We start from the raw sequence: 18100 nt of genomic DNA, 5'->3' as shown, positions 1-18100 counted from the left end.
AGATACACCTAGGTCCTCTTTCCTTGGTATATTCACAAAAGCCTCTGAAACTAAATTTCCAAGTCAGGCCATACTAAGGCCTGGCATAATAAGTTTTCATTGTTAACAGTTTTTTTGTGTTTGTGGGGGTTTTCTGTTTTTATTTTTTTGAAGCAAGGATAAGACACTGTCTTAACTCAGTAGTTGTCCATTCATTAACAAGTCAAAGAAGACATTGATGAAGCATGGTATTTTGAATATCCTTTCCACAGAATAGGTAATGGGCCATCCTGAAACTCTGGTGAGATGCTTATCATTTTCAGATTTTGGAGTGGCTGAGAAAACCCTATTACACCTTGAATTATCACTAGAAACATGAATTCAGCCAAATAAAAACAGTGCCTCTGCCTACTGAGGTGGTCAATTTCCATCTCAACAAAAGTGACCATTTCTCCTTTAGATTAAAATCAAGAAAATCCCCTCTGTCCAGGATGCAATAATGGGGTGCACGAAAGAGGAAAACTGAAGCTATTCCCTCTTTACACCTGAACAGTGAATTCATTCTGATATCAAATATTTGTTATGATTCTGTTATGACCAGGTGCTTTATTATTTAGAGATCAAGTTACTGTTCATTCTTGGTAAGTAAGAAAAATCCACGTTTTAGGACTCTGAATAGTAACTTTATATATATTATATATATATATATTAAAAATAAATATGTATATTATATGTAATATATATTCCACCTATTCAACAAAATTGTAACTTTCATCATCTCTTACGAATGATGAACTGTATTCACTCTTTGGAAAGGGCTTATAGGGAATTAAAGTCTCCATATACTTTTTATATAAGACCGTGGAAACCAAATTCTCAACTGGGAGCAAACTTAGGTTTTGCTATGAAGGTTTATGCTTGCCTGGCCTTAGAGTGGTAGGCCAGGAACTCAAGTTTTTTTCCTCTAAGTTACTTTCATTGATGCCACCCTGAAAAAATTTGGAGGGAGTATTTTTGAAATAGCTTTATCTCAGTAACCCTTTAAAAAGGCTTCAGGGTATGGGGAACATAACTGTCAAAATGTTCAAGCAACTCTTGTTGATTTAAGTGTAATGGATCAGGAGCAATACAGGAAGGAGCTGGGTACAAAAGACAAAAGGCGTGAGGCTATTTCATGTATTGTTTTTGGCTTATTGTACAAAACAGAGAAAGTCTCATACACTCGCGCAGCCAAGGTCCCCTACTGTTCTCTCCTTTTAGTAGAAATAAAAGAGAGCTCGTTTCTCAATAGCAGCATTCTATCCTTAAGTGGGTACACAGTGATATTCTGATGGTCTCTGGAGCAGAGAATAATTCCGTGGCAGCTCTGACCTCCAGTCACCGGGTTCTCTGTAACTTAGTCTTTCATGGCCAAGGACTATAATCATTATTTCGATTTATATTTAGCATCTCAAAATGGAAAGGATTCCATGGACAACAAAACAGGAAGTGATTTCATGAAGTGTTTTAGTATGGATAAAACAATAAACTATAAAAATACAAATCATCAGTAAAGCTTTTTCTTTCCGGAGAACTATATTCAGAAATTAATGTAAGCCTCTAAGGTGCGCATGTGTGTTTTTTCACCCATGATCATGTTTGTATGTGTGCGCATTCCACTGCTACAGGAGACATGTAAAATGATATCAGATTTGCTACTATATGCAGTACTGGTTTCTCCCAAGAACTGTGTGCTCGCAGGGTTCGTTCAGGAAGGTGAGTGTCCTACCACCACATCACAGTCATATCTCATCACCTTCGGCAGGTTTAGTTGACACTTTAACCTCACATGCAGGCTTATTAAGTTAGTATTACTCATCAGAACTTGCTTACTAATGAAACAAGCTGAATTAGCCACTGCAGAATCATATTTGGAAATTCAATGAAAATTTTACATTTTTAATAAAGGCCCAGAAATATTATTTCAGAGCAGGTGGTACAGAAAACTGTGGTCAAATTTGACATTCATTCATCATTGAAGTGTGGAACGTGACAGGTGAAAATTGATATTGATTTCTTTCCTCTAATATTTGGAAGAGTTCTAACAGGTAAATCAAATGAGATAACAAGACATATCAGTCTCACTCATTTCTATGATCACATCCTCCCCACATATCACTCCTTCACCTGCCATGTTTTGAATAATTCAATGCCCATAGTCTTTCCTGTCCAGTGTATTATAAGACACACTCAAGCTGGGTTTCCATCATATTAGACTGAAAGCTGAACATTTTAGGAAGGATTATTTAAAACCAAATGCGTCTTGAGCCCAACAGCCTATGAAACCAAACAATCCTGGGAGTTCAGTTGGATTCAGAAAATTCAGTAATCCTATTTGATGTATGTTAACCGTATCAATATTAACAACCTTCTGCTGGATTTCACCACTGATTTGAGAGCTGAGTTACTACTGGTCTTGTATTTTACCTAGTTGTGAAAGCACTGAGAGAGTTGTTCTTGGGTTGAACTTGACCTGCCTCTGGGAATGCTCTCTGTTCTATCCATCTTGAAAAGCTTTATTCAAGTGCATTTCTCTGCCTGCCTTCTCTTCACTTGCACCCCTTGGGAAAACGAAAGATGCTCAAATATAGATGTAAACACTGCAGGTGCTCTGCTTGGCAATGGTGTCTTTCAGCTTCCCAATAAAAAATTATATTGCTGACCACCCATTTGACTGAAAAGTGACTCATTTTACTGACAGATATCTGGATTGAGATGCCAAAAGAAATAGGTCATTTCAAATTTCCTTTTTAAGTCATAGCTTTGTGTTGCAACACTACTTGTTCAAAACTTAGATCATGAAGGTTCCTTCCTATGACCTCCAAATAATTAAAATGTTCTTCAATAGGCTATATAAAAAGCAAGCAGACGGGCTTCCCTGGTGGCACAGTGGTTGGGAGTCCGCCTGCCGATGCAGGGGACACGGGTTCGTGCCCCGGTCCGGGAGGATCCCACATGCCGCGGAGCGGCTGGGCCCGTGGGCCATGGCCACTGGGCCTGCGCGTCCGGAGCCTGTGCTCCGCAACGGGAGAGGCCGCAGCAGTGAGAGGCCCGCGTACCGCAACAACAACAACAACAAAATAAATAAAATAAAGCAAGCAGAATATTCCTAATTATCAATCTTTCTCTTGAGTCATATAGTTCTTGTAATTTCAAGGAAGAGAAACTCAAATGGAAAGTGTACAATAGCCAAGCATACCAGCACTATTATCTAACCATTCAGCAATTTTCTCTGCCAAGTCACTCTGAACCTTAGACTACTGAGGATGTCTTCTTAATTAATTTTTAAAGTTCTCCTCTTTTGAGTTAAAAAATGGTCACAATTTTATAAGTAAAATTAAAGAAAAATACCAAAGAGAACATCTGAGATGTTTCCATTAGGCATTATATATATATACATAAATTTAATAGATATACATATGTAAATGCACTGGGATACATCTCCATCTTCTGTGTCAGTCGGACATAGGTCCGTTTTCTTAGGAATAGGGAACTCCTTTCACAATGGAAGTGAGGAAATTGGCAAATGTACACCATATAAGTACTTTTCGATGGTAGTGACCAAGTTCTCAAAACACACACACACACACACACACACACACACACACTGAAGAATATCAGAACACTTAACATTTCAAAGACACAGGAAGAGAAATGCAAGTTTCCCCTAGAAAGCCTTTTGTTTTTTTGAAGTCAGAATTCTGAAAAGATGTTTTTATCAAGCCAGCTTTTTCTAACTTAACTGCATATGCAATAAAAGAGTCCTATCTTAGTCATTTTTAGGGCAAGATTTTCTTTAAGTCCCAAGAAAGTAAGCACTTGTAAATGTAAATTTTGTATGTACATAAACCTGGCCAGGATATCCGTTGGAGGCTGGAAATCTGTTGTTGTTCCTTTTCCTTTTGTATTGAAAGCTAAGTTCCCCATTCTGAGTTCAATTTGTGAAGATCACTTTTATTTTGACAAACTCTATTAAAGTAGCCAATTCAAGGAAGACAGGTTAGTCTTCCACCTAATTACCCAGTCCAACTTTTTCTCAGTGTCTTTCACCTGAGCAAAGTCTCCCCAGTCTTTCAACTGAGGATAAACCACGCAGTGTGTAAACTGAGCAAGATCTTCCCAGTGTCTTTTAAGTGAGGCTAACCCACTTGAGCAAAAGTCTTCCCAGTGTTTTTCTACCGAGGTTAAGCTCTCAGTGTTTAAACTGAGTAAAAATCTTCCCAGTGTCTTTCACTGAGGATGACCCAGGTACTTCTTCTTGAAACCAAGTTTCAAGGATAACCTACTACTCAAGAGAAGAGTTTAACACCACTGAATAAAACTTAGGATCATCAACCAAAACTGGAGATCCAAGAACCAGGAGATACTCACCCAAATTCGTCTGGACTCTCTGAGAAAGCGGACAGGCCCAAGAAGCCTCTGCTGGTGCCAGGACTCTGGATCCTCATAGAGTTCAGGCAAAGAAGAAAAGTCTGCTCTGGGCCCCTTCATTGGTTGCCAAGACTGCTGACTGAAAACTATGCACAACCCAAAAGGAGAATTATGTTTTATTTGGCAGATTTTCTGAGGACTTAAGCCCAGAACACAGCCTGTCAGATCACTCTGAGGAACTGCTCAGAAGACCTAAGGGAGGAGTCAACCAAAACCAGGTAGTCAGAACATCAAACGGTTACTATTAATTAAAGAAAACTAGACCTCTCAAGTTAAGGACTTTAGCACTTTTCTATGTATGAGAAGATGAAAGAATCTGGGCTCCGTGAAATCAGTCCTTTGATATGCACCTTAACTCTAGAACCAGTACCCTGTTTTTCTCCATCCCGAATCCCCTCAAGGTGCACAGTTGAGGGTTCCTGCTTTGACGTCTGACTTGATGACTGCAACATCCTTTGTCTACTCATATGGCAGGGAACATTTTTCATCCACGGGTAAGAAATTGAGGAGAAAATTAACATAATTCAAGATATAAAACCATTACAATACTAAAAATTCCCAAATGTCAAACAAACATAAGTACCCTTGACCTGTAAAATGGAAGATGCCAAAGAAGGGAAAAAAAGAAACAATAAAGAAAATGTAGAAAATAAAGCATAATATAAGATGGCAGAAATCAATTACAGTAGAACAATAATTAAATAAATCAAGGTAAATGTTATCATAAGATTTTTAAATTTCAAAAAAAAACCCCATCAAACAAAACATATTGAAAATAAAGTCATAGAGAAAATTTAGGGAGCAAATATGAATGCAAAGAAGACCTGTTAGGTAGTTAGTCAGACGTTAGCAGCAAGGAGGTGACTGGTGGGAAAGACACGAAGAAGAAATTGAGTCACACGCAGCCACCTGGGGACCCTCCCTTGACTCCACCCAGAACGGGAGAAACTATGGTCGGGTGGTGGGCAGCTTACCCTGATGAAGAGAGGCACAGCAACACCAGGGGACTTCTCCAGGCTGTGCACGCCCAGACCAGACAGGCGTATAACCTACAGTAAATCCAAACTCATTATACCGTAATTACAATAAATTACATGTGGTTTTGCCCCTCCCCCCACCATTTCTTGGGGGTTCAAGGATGAGAGCATGCGCAGCAGAAAACTTGTTCCATAGCTCAGGACTGTCAATCAAATAATGATCCTTGTCACTCACCCCCACCTCTCTGCAAAATGCTCCTTAAAAGCGCTCGTAAGCCTTTCTAGGAATGCTGCTTTCAATTTGCAGAAACAGTAGACCCATCCCCCCCCCACCCCGAGAGTGTACCTTTGCTTCGATATACTTTGCTTTGGGCTTGCTTCACTTCGCTGAAATAGCCTGTTCTCAGAAACAGCCTGCTCTTTCTCTCTCCTTCTCTCTCTCCCTCTCTGAGAGTGTACCCACGCTTAAATAAACTTTGCTTTCTGCTTAAGCTTAACATGGGAGTTTGCGATCCTTTGCTTACTATCATGGAACCAAGATAGCTGGTCCAGGCCTTCCACTGACCTCCTCGGTTGAAGCTACTTTGTTACAAAGCATGTCCACATGGTGACAGACCTAAGTCTAAATTTTGATAAAAGGTTGAATTAAGGTGAGAATATCATATGGGAGGAAAAGACCGTAGGAAAAATAGTAGATGTAGGAGATATGTTTGTGAAAGTGCACATTCATGGCAATATAGCCAAACAAACTCACATGCCCACGTTCCCACTAAAACTGTATAAAATTATGACCAACAAGCAGAGAATACACATTATTTTCAAGCCCTCATGGGGCATTAAGACATATTTACCATGTGAATCCTTCAGTGAATCTTGTGTTACTGCTAAGGGATAGGAAGTGGTGTCATAAGGGAATTTTGCGTAAGACTCAAAGCTCCCTTTCTCTATGGTTCAGGCTGGACTTGAAGCTTCAGGGGCCTGGGAGGATGGGGCAGGAAAGGCAAGGCACACTCAGAAAAGAGAATACATACATAACACACTAGGGATATCTGAAGAGGCTGCTCAAGACCTGGCTCAGCCCCAAGGGTTTGACCCCTAGTCCTACTCTTCACCCTACAGCCCTTTAGGGTCAGGACCTTGGCTCACCCTAACCCATTCCTAGCTTCCGGGTATAGAATGTGTGCACATGTCTGAATGTTAATGTTCTCTCAAAATTTACATGTTGAAATCCTACCTCTTAAAGATAGGAGGCGGGGCCATGCAAAAGTGCTTATGAGCTTTCATGAATGGGATTAGTGCCTTATAAAAGAGACTCCAGAGATATCTCTAGCCTCCTCCCATCATATGAGGATACAGAGAGAAGGCTCCAGCTGTGAACCAAGAAGAGAGCTCTCACTACGAGGTGGCCATACTGGTGACTCGATCTTGGGCTTCCCAGCCTCCAGAACTGTGATAATAAATGTCTGTTGTCTTTAATCTACCCAGTCTATGGTATATTGTTATAGCAGCCCTAATGGATTAAGACCACATATTTCAAAATTTATCTGGAGAGTGGGGACTGTCTTATCGTTGCAAACTAAGAAGTTGGGTTGAGACAACATATGAAAGATTTTTTTTAAGTAGAAAATTATGGATTATTGGATTTGAAAGTACTAGATTGGTTAAGGAAAATGAGTACGTGTGTGTGTGCGTGTTTGCAGTGTGTCCCAAAAGTTTTTGTGCAGTTTAAAGATTTACTAACTCCAGAATTATAAACACTACAAACTTACAAAAATATCATTTGAAGGTTTAACTGTTACCAGATGCAAGTCTGTGTGCCTGATGCACAGTGAGGCTAAATACTGAAACATCAGAGTTTGGAGCAGAGAAAGGTTTACACAGTGCCATGCAAGAAGACACGTGGCTCATGCCCAGGAAAAACCCCAAACTCCCTGAAGGCTTTCAGCAAAGCCTTTTTAAAGGCAAGGTGAGGGAGGGGCATGGCTAATTGTTGCAAATATCTTGGTGTTGGATCCTTTGTTCTAGCAGCTGGCCAGATGGGTCAGATCCTGGTCAGGTCACGTGTTCCTGTAAACGGCCAACAAAACAATTATTCTTCTCTGTTCTGCAACTTTTTATCTCCATGAATGGGCTCTTACAAGTCAGAGCCTTAGAAATAGGCTATCCTGTACATTTCAGGCTCTAGGCAACATTGTTTTACAAAAAGTGCAGAGCCAGCCTGGGTCACAGGGATGGACAGAGTTAGCTCAGGCAACAAAGCATAAAGATTAAAGTAAAAAAGATCTGATGTGGAGTCAGATTTGTTCTTCCCTATTACATAACTATTTATCATTCTTTCATACTTATGAATTTTGAAAAATAAATTATTTTAATTTTTGTGTGTAGTTCCCTCTGATAGAAAATGAGGCAAAACATACACTATTCAAAATTCACAAAACTAAATAAGTGTAAAAGAAATTCAAGTTCTATCCCTGGCTTTACACAAGACACAAACATGATGTGGGAAAGTTGGAGCTGAGGACAAAGGAAATCCTGAGTAAAAATGTCTGTGAAACAGCCAGTCTTCCAGGGTCAGCTTAAGATGTTCAAGAGTTATCACGTTGGTGGGCCTCAAGTAAAGGTCTCTAATGGATGAAGGAACCAGGTTCCAGATGGAATGAACAGAAAATTGGCTAAGGTCTCTCTGACAGGATGAGAGTGGTTGGAAGGAGGGATCTGGAAGCCCCAGGAGGGTGCAGGTGTCTGTGGGTCTGGATGGGAAGGAGGGGCAGTGATTCAGCCTCTTTTTCTTATTGCCCCTCCCCCACACTCAGGAGCCCTTTGTGACAAGGCCACAGCTCTGTGATGAAGGCCTGGGGTTCTGCCATCAAGCGAACTCCCAGTGCTCTGTTGCCTGAGGGCAGCAATGCAGTTCAGAAGATGGAGAATCTCTTTTCTTTGAAAAACACTGTTGCTATCTGGCTGAGATCCAGCCCAACTTCCTGGGTGATTGATATCATCCTTGGGTTCCTGTGTGGACTGGGGCTCTTCCTAATGTTACTCCCCTGCTTCCAGAGTAATCCATTCTTAGCACCACCTAGAAAACATAGAAACATCAGGAAGGTAAGAAACCTTTGGCTTAATCCCAGCAGAGATTATCTCTTATTTTCTTATTCTTATTTCCACTTTTCTAAACCACCTAGAGAGACTCCTGAGATGGGAACTCTCAGAAAAGTAGAGAACATCATCCTTCTAGGGAAAAGCCAGGCCAGAGAGGGGTTAGAGTGGGCATGAGGATTTCTAGCCTAGGATCGTAGACCAGGAGTTCAGGTATGGTAGAGGGCTCCAGGGCAAGTCCCCAATGCAGGGACTAATGGTTAAGGACTGGATTACTAAGAGTTCAATCTCTGCAGGAAGGCTGACCCCTGAGCCCTGGTTCACCAGCCACCTTCCCACAGCGGGTGTCTCAAGTGAGACCTTCCTCTGTGTTGGGGCTGATCTAAGGGCAATGCTGAGCCCCTGAGAGCCTGAGAAAAGAGGCTGGAGTGGAGGTCTGGCCTTGGGAAGCAGAATCCTATCTGACAAAGCTCACGTGGGCATTTAGGTCTGAGAATGTGTGTGTTTCTTGATCAGAGGAACAGTGACAGAAGAAATCTATGGTGATTAAAACTTAAAAAATCCTTCTTGGGCTTCCCTGGTGGTGCAGTGGTTGAGAGTCCGCCTGCCAATGCAGGGGACGCGGGTTCGTGCCCCGGTCCGGGAGGATCCCACATGCCGCGGCGCGGCTGGGCCCATGAGCCATGGCCGCTGGGCCTGTGCGTCCAGAGCCTGTGCTCCGCAACGGGAGAGGCCACAACAGTGAGAGGCCCGCGTACCGCAAAAAAAAAAAAAAAAAAAAAATCCTTCTTTGCACTCTTCAAAGAAGAAAAACTGAAAATATTTTTATCCACTTTAAAAATAAGTAAAAGGGGAAAACCCCCCACAGAGTTTTAGTTAAATGTAGAAAGTCATGTTGTTCATGAACACAGCTTGCCTAGATAGAGGACAGTGAGAGTTGGGTGTTAGCCCCTCATTTTTTCTTCTCTCTCAGCATCAAGTAGAGCTGAAGGGGAGGAGCAGGAGTAGGAAGAAAAGTGGATCTTTGAAAGGTAAGCCTTTGCCATTCAGCCCTGCGTGCCCCCGAGAGTTAGCTTCCATCTCTCCTAATCCTGAGGGCCCAGCTTCACGGTCTCTGAGGATGCCAGTGGCAGAGCTTATTCTTCAGGAAACAGAGCCTTGGGAAGGCTCGTTGGAAGGAGATCAGAGCCCAGATACATCCCAGAAATTTGTGCTTAGAATGAAGCCATGAGGACCTAGAAATGGGGTGTGTGGACTGTGGTGGACCATTGGTGCCTGGGTTGGGAAGTGGGACCTTCAAGTCCAACTGTGGACAAGTTGTTTAACTTTGCTCAGATTCCTCTGTGATGACCACTGACCTTTCTCCCCTACACGGCAGTTGTAAGGGCTACAGGGGTTAATTAACGTGAAGGCACTTTGCAAAGGACAAACCCTTTTCAAGTGAGACTTACCATCACTGTCAGGGACATGTGGCCTTGGACACTGATACTTGGGCTCCAGAGTCTAATCCTCCAAAGATTTCCCTTAAAGGGCCATTGCATTCAGCCTCCTGAAAGACTCTTAGGCCTCTGCCTTCACCACCATGACCCAGTCTCCTGATTTCCAGCTTGCAGAGATTGCCTGGAAGAACTGGAGGGGACTCACAACCTGGTTTCACTTCTGCAAAGGTAAAGAATCTTTCCCCTTCTCTCCTGGGTCGTCCTTCCTCCCAGAGCCTATAATGTGACCCCAGCCCTGGGAGGGGGAGCCATGGGAGGGTGTGGCTAAAGCCCTAGGGTGAGGGACAGCAGGAGCATTATGAAGTCAGTGTGGGGGCAGTGGAGGGTTCTTGGGCTACAGGTGCCCACCCCTGCCTGTCCTGTCCAGCCATCCTGGCCCCATCTGCTCTCCTACAGCTGCCTGGGGAGGCTTCCTGGCAAGGGCAACTTTCATCAGCTCTCATGTCAAGACCCTCCTGGTGAGATGTGCAAAGCAGTGCCTGCTGGAGCCTGTGGAAGATACTGCTTGAAGGGTTGGGAACCCTGCATGAACACCTCCTGTAGGGTTTCCTTCCTTGATCCAGACACTCGAGAGGTGCTGGAAGCACATATTAGAAGGTTTTGGGTAAAGCACAGGTGGACCCTCCCCCTCAAGGTCCTCAAGCCCATAAATCTCTTGAAGCTGAAAAAGCTCCAACCCTCCACCGTTCTGCAGTTTGCCTCTTCCCCTTCAGCCACCTGTGTGTCTGGGTCCCACTCAACAGTCAAGTGTGCTGAGTTCCTGGAGAAACCTCCTCAGGCTCATTCAGGAGAGAAGGTGATAACAGAAGAGTCAGTTCCTACCCTGAAGAGGCCTCTCCTTGTCCCCTCAACTGTGTGTAAGGAAATCCAGAGTGCCCTGGGAGCGATTCCATCTGCTGACTACCATGGGCCCGCAAAGGCTTCTCTGACTGGACAGGAGGGCAGGCCACCTTCTCAGTCCCTCACACTCAGCCTTGTGGGCAGAACCTGGAAGAGTGAGACTGTGGAATGGGTCAAGAGGGACAGCCTAGAGCCAGGTCCAAGTTCAGCAATGGTCAGGAATGAGCCAACAGAGGAGAGTGGTGGTCAGGCTTCAGGAGACCCCTGCCATAGGGTAACAGTGATGGAGGTGAACTTAGGATCCCAATCTTTGAGAGGTGAAGAGGCCAGGGAGGCTGTGGAGGCCAAGGAGTCTCCTGCTCTTCAACCACAGTCTAGTGTTATCTTGGAAACCAAAGTGTTGACAAAATCCCAAACCACAAATGTACCTATGAGGAGTTTAGAGGTGCCAGGGGCCAGTAAAAGTTTCCTACTACCTAGAATGTCTGTTTTCCAACATCCAGGTGAGCCATGCCTTAACATGGGGGTTGCTAGTGAGTTTAACTCCAAAGTAAAGGTACAGTCAGACAACCAGATTCAGGACTTTCCCAAACACATGTTCCTTGCTGCAGACAACTTGGCTTCTCAGGTGCCTCAGTGCCATCCCCAGAGAGTCCCCACCAGAGACAGGTTAGCTTCCCAGGAGCCAAGTGGCCTTATGGAAGCCCAAAGGAGCAACCTAGGGCAGCAGGAGCCCAAAACTTCAAAACTCCAAGACTCATGGAAGAGCCAGAGCAAGATGATTGCCCCTACTTACAAAAGAGAGGACTGTAGGAGGCATAAACCAGGAGAGCATGAAGAAAGGTTTAAAGAATTAGGGACCTCTCAAGCTGGAAGTATGAGCCACCCTGCCCAGGTCAGGGGAATAACAGACTCTATTGGGAGCAGATGTCTCCAGCTCATGCCAGAGAAGAAACATAGCCCTCCAGAAAGCCTCTTCAGAAAAAGGATGAGGCTATTTTTAAAGTGGATTTTCCCCAATAAAAAAGTCAATGGTCGAGATGCTCTGCAAAAATTCAAGCCCATATCAGCCACTGCCCAGAGTCACGGATCAGTCAAAAGCAGATCAATCTTGAAGAGTGAGACTGCTGAGGGTCAGGCACTCATGACAGCTGTTGGACAGATCCCAGAAGAAGAAAGAGCAATTCACCATGGACTTCATGCCACAAAGTTAAATGAACACAAACTGGAATTCCAAGTCCCAGTATGTGGGTGTTTCTGCTGCCATAGGCTTACCTCCTACCCAGAGCAACGGAGAATGATGGGTTATACAGCCTGCAGTCATAAAGCCACCTCCAAGGGCCAGAGTTGTTCTATCAGGGAAAGGGAAGTCAGACACCAACATAGTTTGAAAAGTGTAAGGTTCGACGATGAGCAGCTGGGCCTAAGGTGCCTCCCATCCTTGCCCCCCAAGAAGAGTTTGTTTCCAGTTAGTACCTGCCAGTATGGGCCAAGGATTCCAGGTGCCCCAGCCCACCATCAACACTGTCCAAGGCATTGTCATCTTTGGGGAGGTGTCTTGCCTGGTCGACAGTAAAATCCTTCTTTAGTCTTTCCTTTAGTAGGAAGACATGTCTCCAAGTAAAAATTCAGTCCCTGTAGAGAAAATGATTTTCTCCTTAGCACATCCAAGATATTTAATGTTCCCCAATACATGTATATATATATATATTTTTTTCTAATAAAAGCATAGTGTAATGGCTGCTGTCTGTGCTGTGCACTTTGTCTTCTAGAAGGGAGGGGCATGGAGGGAGGTGGACAGTAGCATCACAAGCTTGCTCCTTGTCTCGTGTCCCTTCATTGCACCTTATAATACCGTCATTACACAAACCAAAATTACTCTAACAATGAGACGGGAAAAACCTATGAAACCCACACCCAAGGATCTGGTTCAACCAGTCTTTCTCCTCCTTCTATGCTACTTTGAACTTTATGCAACTGTAGTGGATAGGTTTACACGATAGGGCCGGACATTCCAATTCAGGCTCCAGGAAGTGTCAGAGCCAAGTGGATGGAAGTTTGGGGGGAATAGAGTATGGGCTCTGAGTTCAGAAACAGGAGAAATCTTGCCCCTGGATCTCTTGGTAGGGAATATACAGCATCTGCTCTTAAGAGTTCCTTCTCTCTCTGATGAAGGTTGGGATTGAGGTATGCCCTATGAACCCCTTTTAGCTTAGCCATAATAAAATGTACAGCATCACCCTCCCCCACCTCTGTTTTTCCTACACTTTAGAGCAGCAGCAAGGATGGCATTTCCAGCTCTGTGTGTGTAGGTGGGGGGAGTATCAGGGAGGCTGCTGAGGGCTGTGTTGAGTCCAGTCCCATATAAATGAATGGCTGCGTTCATGGGTCACCTACCTTCCACTCTATGTTAACCCCAGAGAAGGAGTTTTGGATGAATGGAATAGGGGTGTGACTGTGGGTAGTAACTATCTGATGGTCAAACACTGTGAATTTAGGGTGGGATGTAGGTGTAGAAAAATCATTGGATCCAAGGAAGGAGGCAAAGTGGTACCAGATTCCCATAAATTGCAGTTCTGAAAGAACAGCCCCCTGACATACAACCACCATCTAAAGGCCTAAAGGGGAGGAAAAGTTAAGGGTCCAGTAGCTCACCATGGCCCCACGCCAGGGTCTCTACCCTATTCCAACTCTAAGATCACAGACCTAGAGAAACCACCTTTAGGTCAAAACAGAGGGTCAAACTTATAGAAGTAAAGCAAATCAGGGAAGGTGGATCTCTTAATACTATATTTAATAAGCTTACACATCATCACCTCTTGACTTTTAGAAAGGATAACTTAACAATAGGTATAAAAGCCAGGACTAGGGAACTTGGGATGTGACTCCTAGTCTGGTGACCTTCACATAAACACATGGCCCAAGGACTGCTCCAGGGGAGAGGTGGGGACTGGCTTGTGATTGTGTAGTAAGCCTTGCCTGTCTCCCAGTCCTTGATCACCCCAGAGCCTGGCAGGTGAAGAAGCAATCAGACAGGATTTGTGGTGGTGTGGAGGTGACCTGTGCAAAGTGGATGGGGCCGGGTGCAATCCAGGAGTGTTCCACTGATCTGCTTCTGGCACAGCTTTTCTTGTCTCCTGACCCCCATCCATATGGAAAAGCAGGGAGATGAGGAAGAATTTCTCTAGAGTGATTTAGTGCTTTCTGCCATGTGCAGGGCGCATGGTGGACACAGCTCCAGGTGGTGTCTTTCTCATTGTGGAGATTTCTGTTCCAGCTGATGCCCCTGATCCAGATGACAACAGAAATGGACCCCATCCCCCATCCCTGTCAGGCCCCTCAACACGTGGAAATGCTGTGACCTGGGGTGGAGGGGGCAGAGTGAGCACAGGACTGCTCACACCCCTGGTTTCTCCCTGGAGCCAGGCCCTACCTCTGGGCCCCGATTCCCAAGGCAGCCTCCAGAATGGGCAGAACAGTGAGAGTGGAGCCAGGGCTTGTGGGAGGGGTCGGTACCCAGAGGAAAGAGTTGACAGGGCTGGGACCTGAGCCTGGCTGCTGCTGGGTCCTCTCAGGGGCACCCAGAAGTGAGTTCTGGGAATATGGGGAAGCTGGACTTGGACCCCCCTGGCTCCTGCTGGGAGAGTGCCACAGACAGGTGATGCTGATGGAACAGCAAGAAAACAGAAAGAAGCAAGTCCCTTTGCCCTTCTCTTGCTGTTCCGTCTTCCATAAGGTACAGTAAGACAAGAAATTGAGAGACCAAAAGAAAAAAAGAAATGGAGAGACCCAGAGACAATACACAAAGACTTCACGGACACACCTCTCGAGAGACTTCTCACACAAACACCTTTCTCAGAGATCACATACTGAGACCTCACACAGGGACCTCATGTTGCTTCACAGACCCTCAGACAGAAACCTAGCACAGATTTAACAGATTTCCCAGAGATACCTTCCAAAGGGACCTCATACAGAGACTTCACACAGAAATCTCACCCAGAGACAACACACAGAGACCTCACAGAGACCTCACATCTATTCTTCAGTATCCATTGACAAGTCTTTCTTAGTGAATATGAAACCACTTAGCAAACTGGCAGCATGATAAATATATTATCAGTTGTGCCCCTCTGAGATCCACCAGACACTCACTGTCAGCATTACTCTAAATGGGGAAATGTTTGAGAAGTTTTGTTCTTTTGGAATGTCACTGCCTCTGAACAAAAGAATTATACATTCCAAATGTAGATTTTCAAATTTCATTCCTAGGTGTTCATTAGCTTGAAGATCACATATTACATTATTTTATTTTTATTTATTTTAGAAGAATGAAGAAAATAATGTTTATTTCTTAGAAATGCATGTAGTACTCTATTTTTTTATTTTAAAAGATTTTTATTGGAGTATAGTTGAGTTACAAATTTGTGTTAGTTTCAGGTGTACAGCAAAGGGAGCCAGTTATACATATACATATGTCCACTTTTTTAAAAGATTCTTTTCCCATAGAGGCCATTACAGAGTATTGAGTAGAGTTCCCCGTGCTATACAGTAGGTTATTATTACCTATTTTGTATATAGTCGTGTGTATATGTCAATCCCAATCTCCCAATTTATCCTTCCCCCCTTATCTCCTGGTAACCATAAGTTTTCATTTGTACTCTTTTTTTAGGAGAATCACAAATTTTAAGCACAACTAAAACACTGTCAGTCTCCAGTGAGAGAAAATATTTGTCCAGTTTAGTTATCATCCAGTCAAATGGTATCTGGCACATTTTTTACTTTATTGAGGACAGAACTTAAACTTGAGATGGCTTACTTGTTTCCTTTGGAAACATAAGAAAAACCTGCAACAAAGGTACTCTAGGAATGAAATAAACCAAGAAAGAAGCATCCGGACTCACATTCACTTCCCAGAGGGCTGTGTAGCTAGCACGTTATTTTGCACATAATAGCTTGCATCAGGTTTGTGGGGTTTGCTTTAGTTTTTAACAGGCCAATAATCATGTGAGGATTTTTCACAAGTCAAATTTCTGGTTTTAAATTTTACATTCTGGCAAAATTATGCTTCTGAATATTATTTTATTTCTTAAAATGTGGTAATGCCCTAAAATGATATTACACAATCATAACGTTCAGCTAACATACTTAAAAAGATGGGCTATTAAGGATTCATTCTTCAATAATTCTATGAAATGCACATTTTCTAAGACATGCAGTTAGGATCCATTTTATATTCATTATAGGGTTAACACATTGCTTTAAAAAGTTTTGAAAGATTATAAAATATATGACTTAGCCTATGCTTGACATTATACATGTTACCTCATAAAATTACTGAGGGAGGGATATCTTAATATCTGAATTGAAGGTAGTGTACATTTAATCTACATGTGGCTTATAACAATGAATAATGAAAGGCTTTCATTTATTACATAGCTCACACGTTCCAAAGGGTACACTTCTAAAAGACTACTGATTTCTCACTGCTAATAAGCAACCTATTGTCCTTGCCTTGGTAAAATCTATTTTAATGACAGCTGGTTCTCTCCCAGATTTCCCATTGGTATTACAGCGTCGCGGTCTTTTAAGAGGAGCAGGGCTGACACGAGGACTCCTTGGGCTTATTTCTACAAGAAATTTAGTTTTTCTATTCTCCTAATTAAAAAATGTATCAGTATTAGTTTTTCCCTTTACTCCCTTACGTCGTTGAAGCAGAAACCAATGGACTGTGGTCACGGACGTCACCTAAGGCTCTATCAGATCACTTTGTTTCAATAGTGCAGCTTACTCAGGTAAGTTTACTGATCAGAACCAAATGGGATCAATTAGGAAAAAGTTCATACCGGAAAATATCCTTTTCAAAGTTGACTATTTTAACACAGTGAAATAAGCGATTATTTCTTAATCCTTTGAGTTAAAATTGTTCAGCGTGGCCAAGAAAGTCTGGAAACATGAAAAATGTCCATAAAAGCACTTTATTACTATAATACGTTGAATGTGTTGCTCCTCATTATTAATTCACAGTTCATTAAGCTGGGCAAAATTACAACGAACAATGTGCATTAAAGCAAAATTCCCATCAATCATTTTCCATCTGTCATACATTCTGTCAGATGATTTGTGTGTCTAATTTTCATGGAAAAACTTGTACCTTTACTCCACAATAAGAAATCAAGGGGGATCAATCTATTAAAAAGATATTAATATTCCCAGACTCTGTGGCCTTCAGTATTTTCTTTTTAAGAAGATTCACCTAGTGCAAATCTTATCAATATTTTTACCATTTAATATGCCCAGACAAAATGGATACAAAAATTAGATAAGAGAAAACAACAAAAACAGATCCCCTTTGTTTTCAAAACATTTGATGTTTACATCAAAATATTTTGTTGAAAATGAAGTGATTTTTAATCTATAGTTAAAAGACACTATAATGATATTTAGAACATATTACAGATCCGGATTTTTACAAATAGATTTTTATTTAAAACAGGTCTCACACTGATATCAATAAACCAGGCACTCTAGAACAAAATGTGGAGAGATGGCAATTATGCGATGACTTCTTAATACTCCAAGGGAAAAAGATTTTTTTCCAAAGTAGTCCATCTACAATATTAACCCTTAAGATCTACTCCCCTTGATAGGTTTCAATATTATTTTCTCTTTTATACACATTTACTTTATAATTAACTCCTACAGGAGGACATTTCTGGAAATGTTCCCAGATATCTACAGCCACACTTTCGGTCATGATCACACCATGGAAAAAGTAGGGAACATCCAGATCCTGATGATCCAGGGGTTTCATAATTACCCCTTTGAGGTCAGTCAGAATCATCATCATTCCCAGAACAGGGTCGGTCTTTACATTTGTGCCCCGAGACATGCAGATTGTAACACTACCCACCCAAAGGCAAGTTGTCTTCCTTACTCAGGTTTGCAGGGGCACCACTCACTGTGGTAGCTAGAAGAGTCCGTTGCCCCCAGCCCGGACCTGCATTCTGTACTCTCCACACACACATCGTACTACAGATATACCAGTGGTGCTGATGAAACTTCCAGAAAGCTATAAAATAATGCATGCCAGGCACGGTAGATGAGGATTTAGAAAATGCTAACATCTTCTCTAAGAAATAAAGGTGACATACCTATGTGGCTTTAAGCATTTTTGTGCATTAGCTGGCCCCCTGGATCTGGGAAAAAGCATCTGATTTTAAAGTTTCTCAGCCTCAT

At 42.7% G+C, this 18100-nt stretch overlaps 1 protein-coding gene and 1 long non-coding RNA gene across 3 annotated transcripts in view; one reads left to right on the top strand and one right to left on the bottom strand.

Moving 5' to 3' along the window:
- Positions 1–4108: 4108 nt before the first annotated feature.
- The window catches only part of LOC308610706, a 108315-nt gene continuing 94323 nt past the window's right edge, over positions 4109–18100 (bottom strand). Inside the window, exons 6-7 of the long non-coding RNA XR_014014615.1 lie at positions 5773–8502; positions 4109–4528 (exon numbers count right to left, since the gene is read on the bottom strand). This is a non-coding gene — a long non-coding RNA (uncharacterized lncRNA). The remainder of the gene's footprint in view (positions 4529–5772; positions 8503–18100) is intronic.
- On the top strand, positions 4805–12602 carry LOC308610704 (spermatogenesis-associated protein 31A6-like). Of its 2 annotated transcripts, XM_081259743.1 has the most exons (4): positions 4805–4943; positions 9496–9553; positions 10129–10189; positions 10418–12602. In XM_081259743.1, the coding sequence occupies exons 1-4, from the start codon at positions 4917–4919 to the stop codon at positions 12435–12437; spliced, it is 2166 nt and encodes a 721-aa protein (XP_081115869.1). In that variant the 5' UTR covers positions 4805–4916; the 3' UTR covers positions 12438–12602. The 2 variants fall into 2 exon arrangements, with proteins under 2 accessions (XP_081115869.1, XP_081115870.1); XM_081259744.1 differs by lacking the exons at positions 4805–4943; positions 9496–9553 and having other exon boundaries at positions 10077–10189; positions 10735–12602.

Source organism: Mesoplodon bidens, assembly GCF_964165515.1.
Source record: "Mesoplodon bidens genome assembly, contig: HAP1_SCAFFOLD_205, whole genome shotgun sequence".
Classification (NCBI taxonomy): domain Eukaryota; kingdom Metazoa; phylum Chordata; class Mammalia; order Artiodactyla; family Ziphiidae; genus Mesoplodon; species Mesoplodon bidens.
This window is presented reverse-complemented; position numbering and strand designations above follow the sequence as displayed.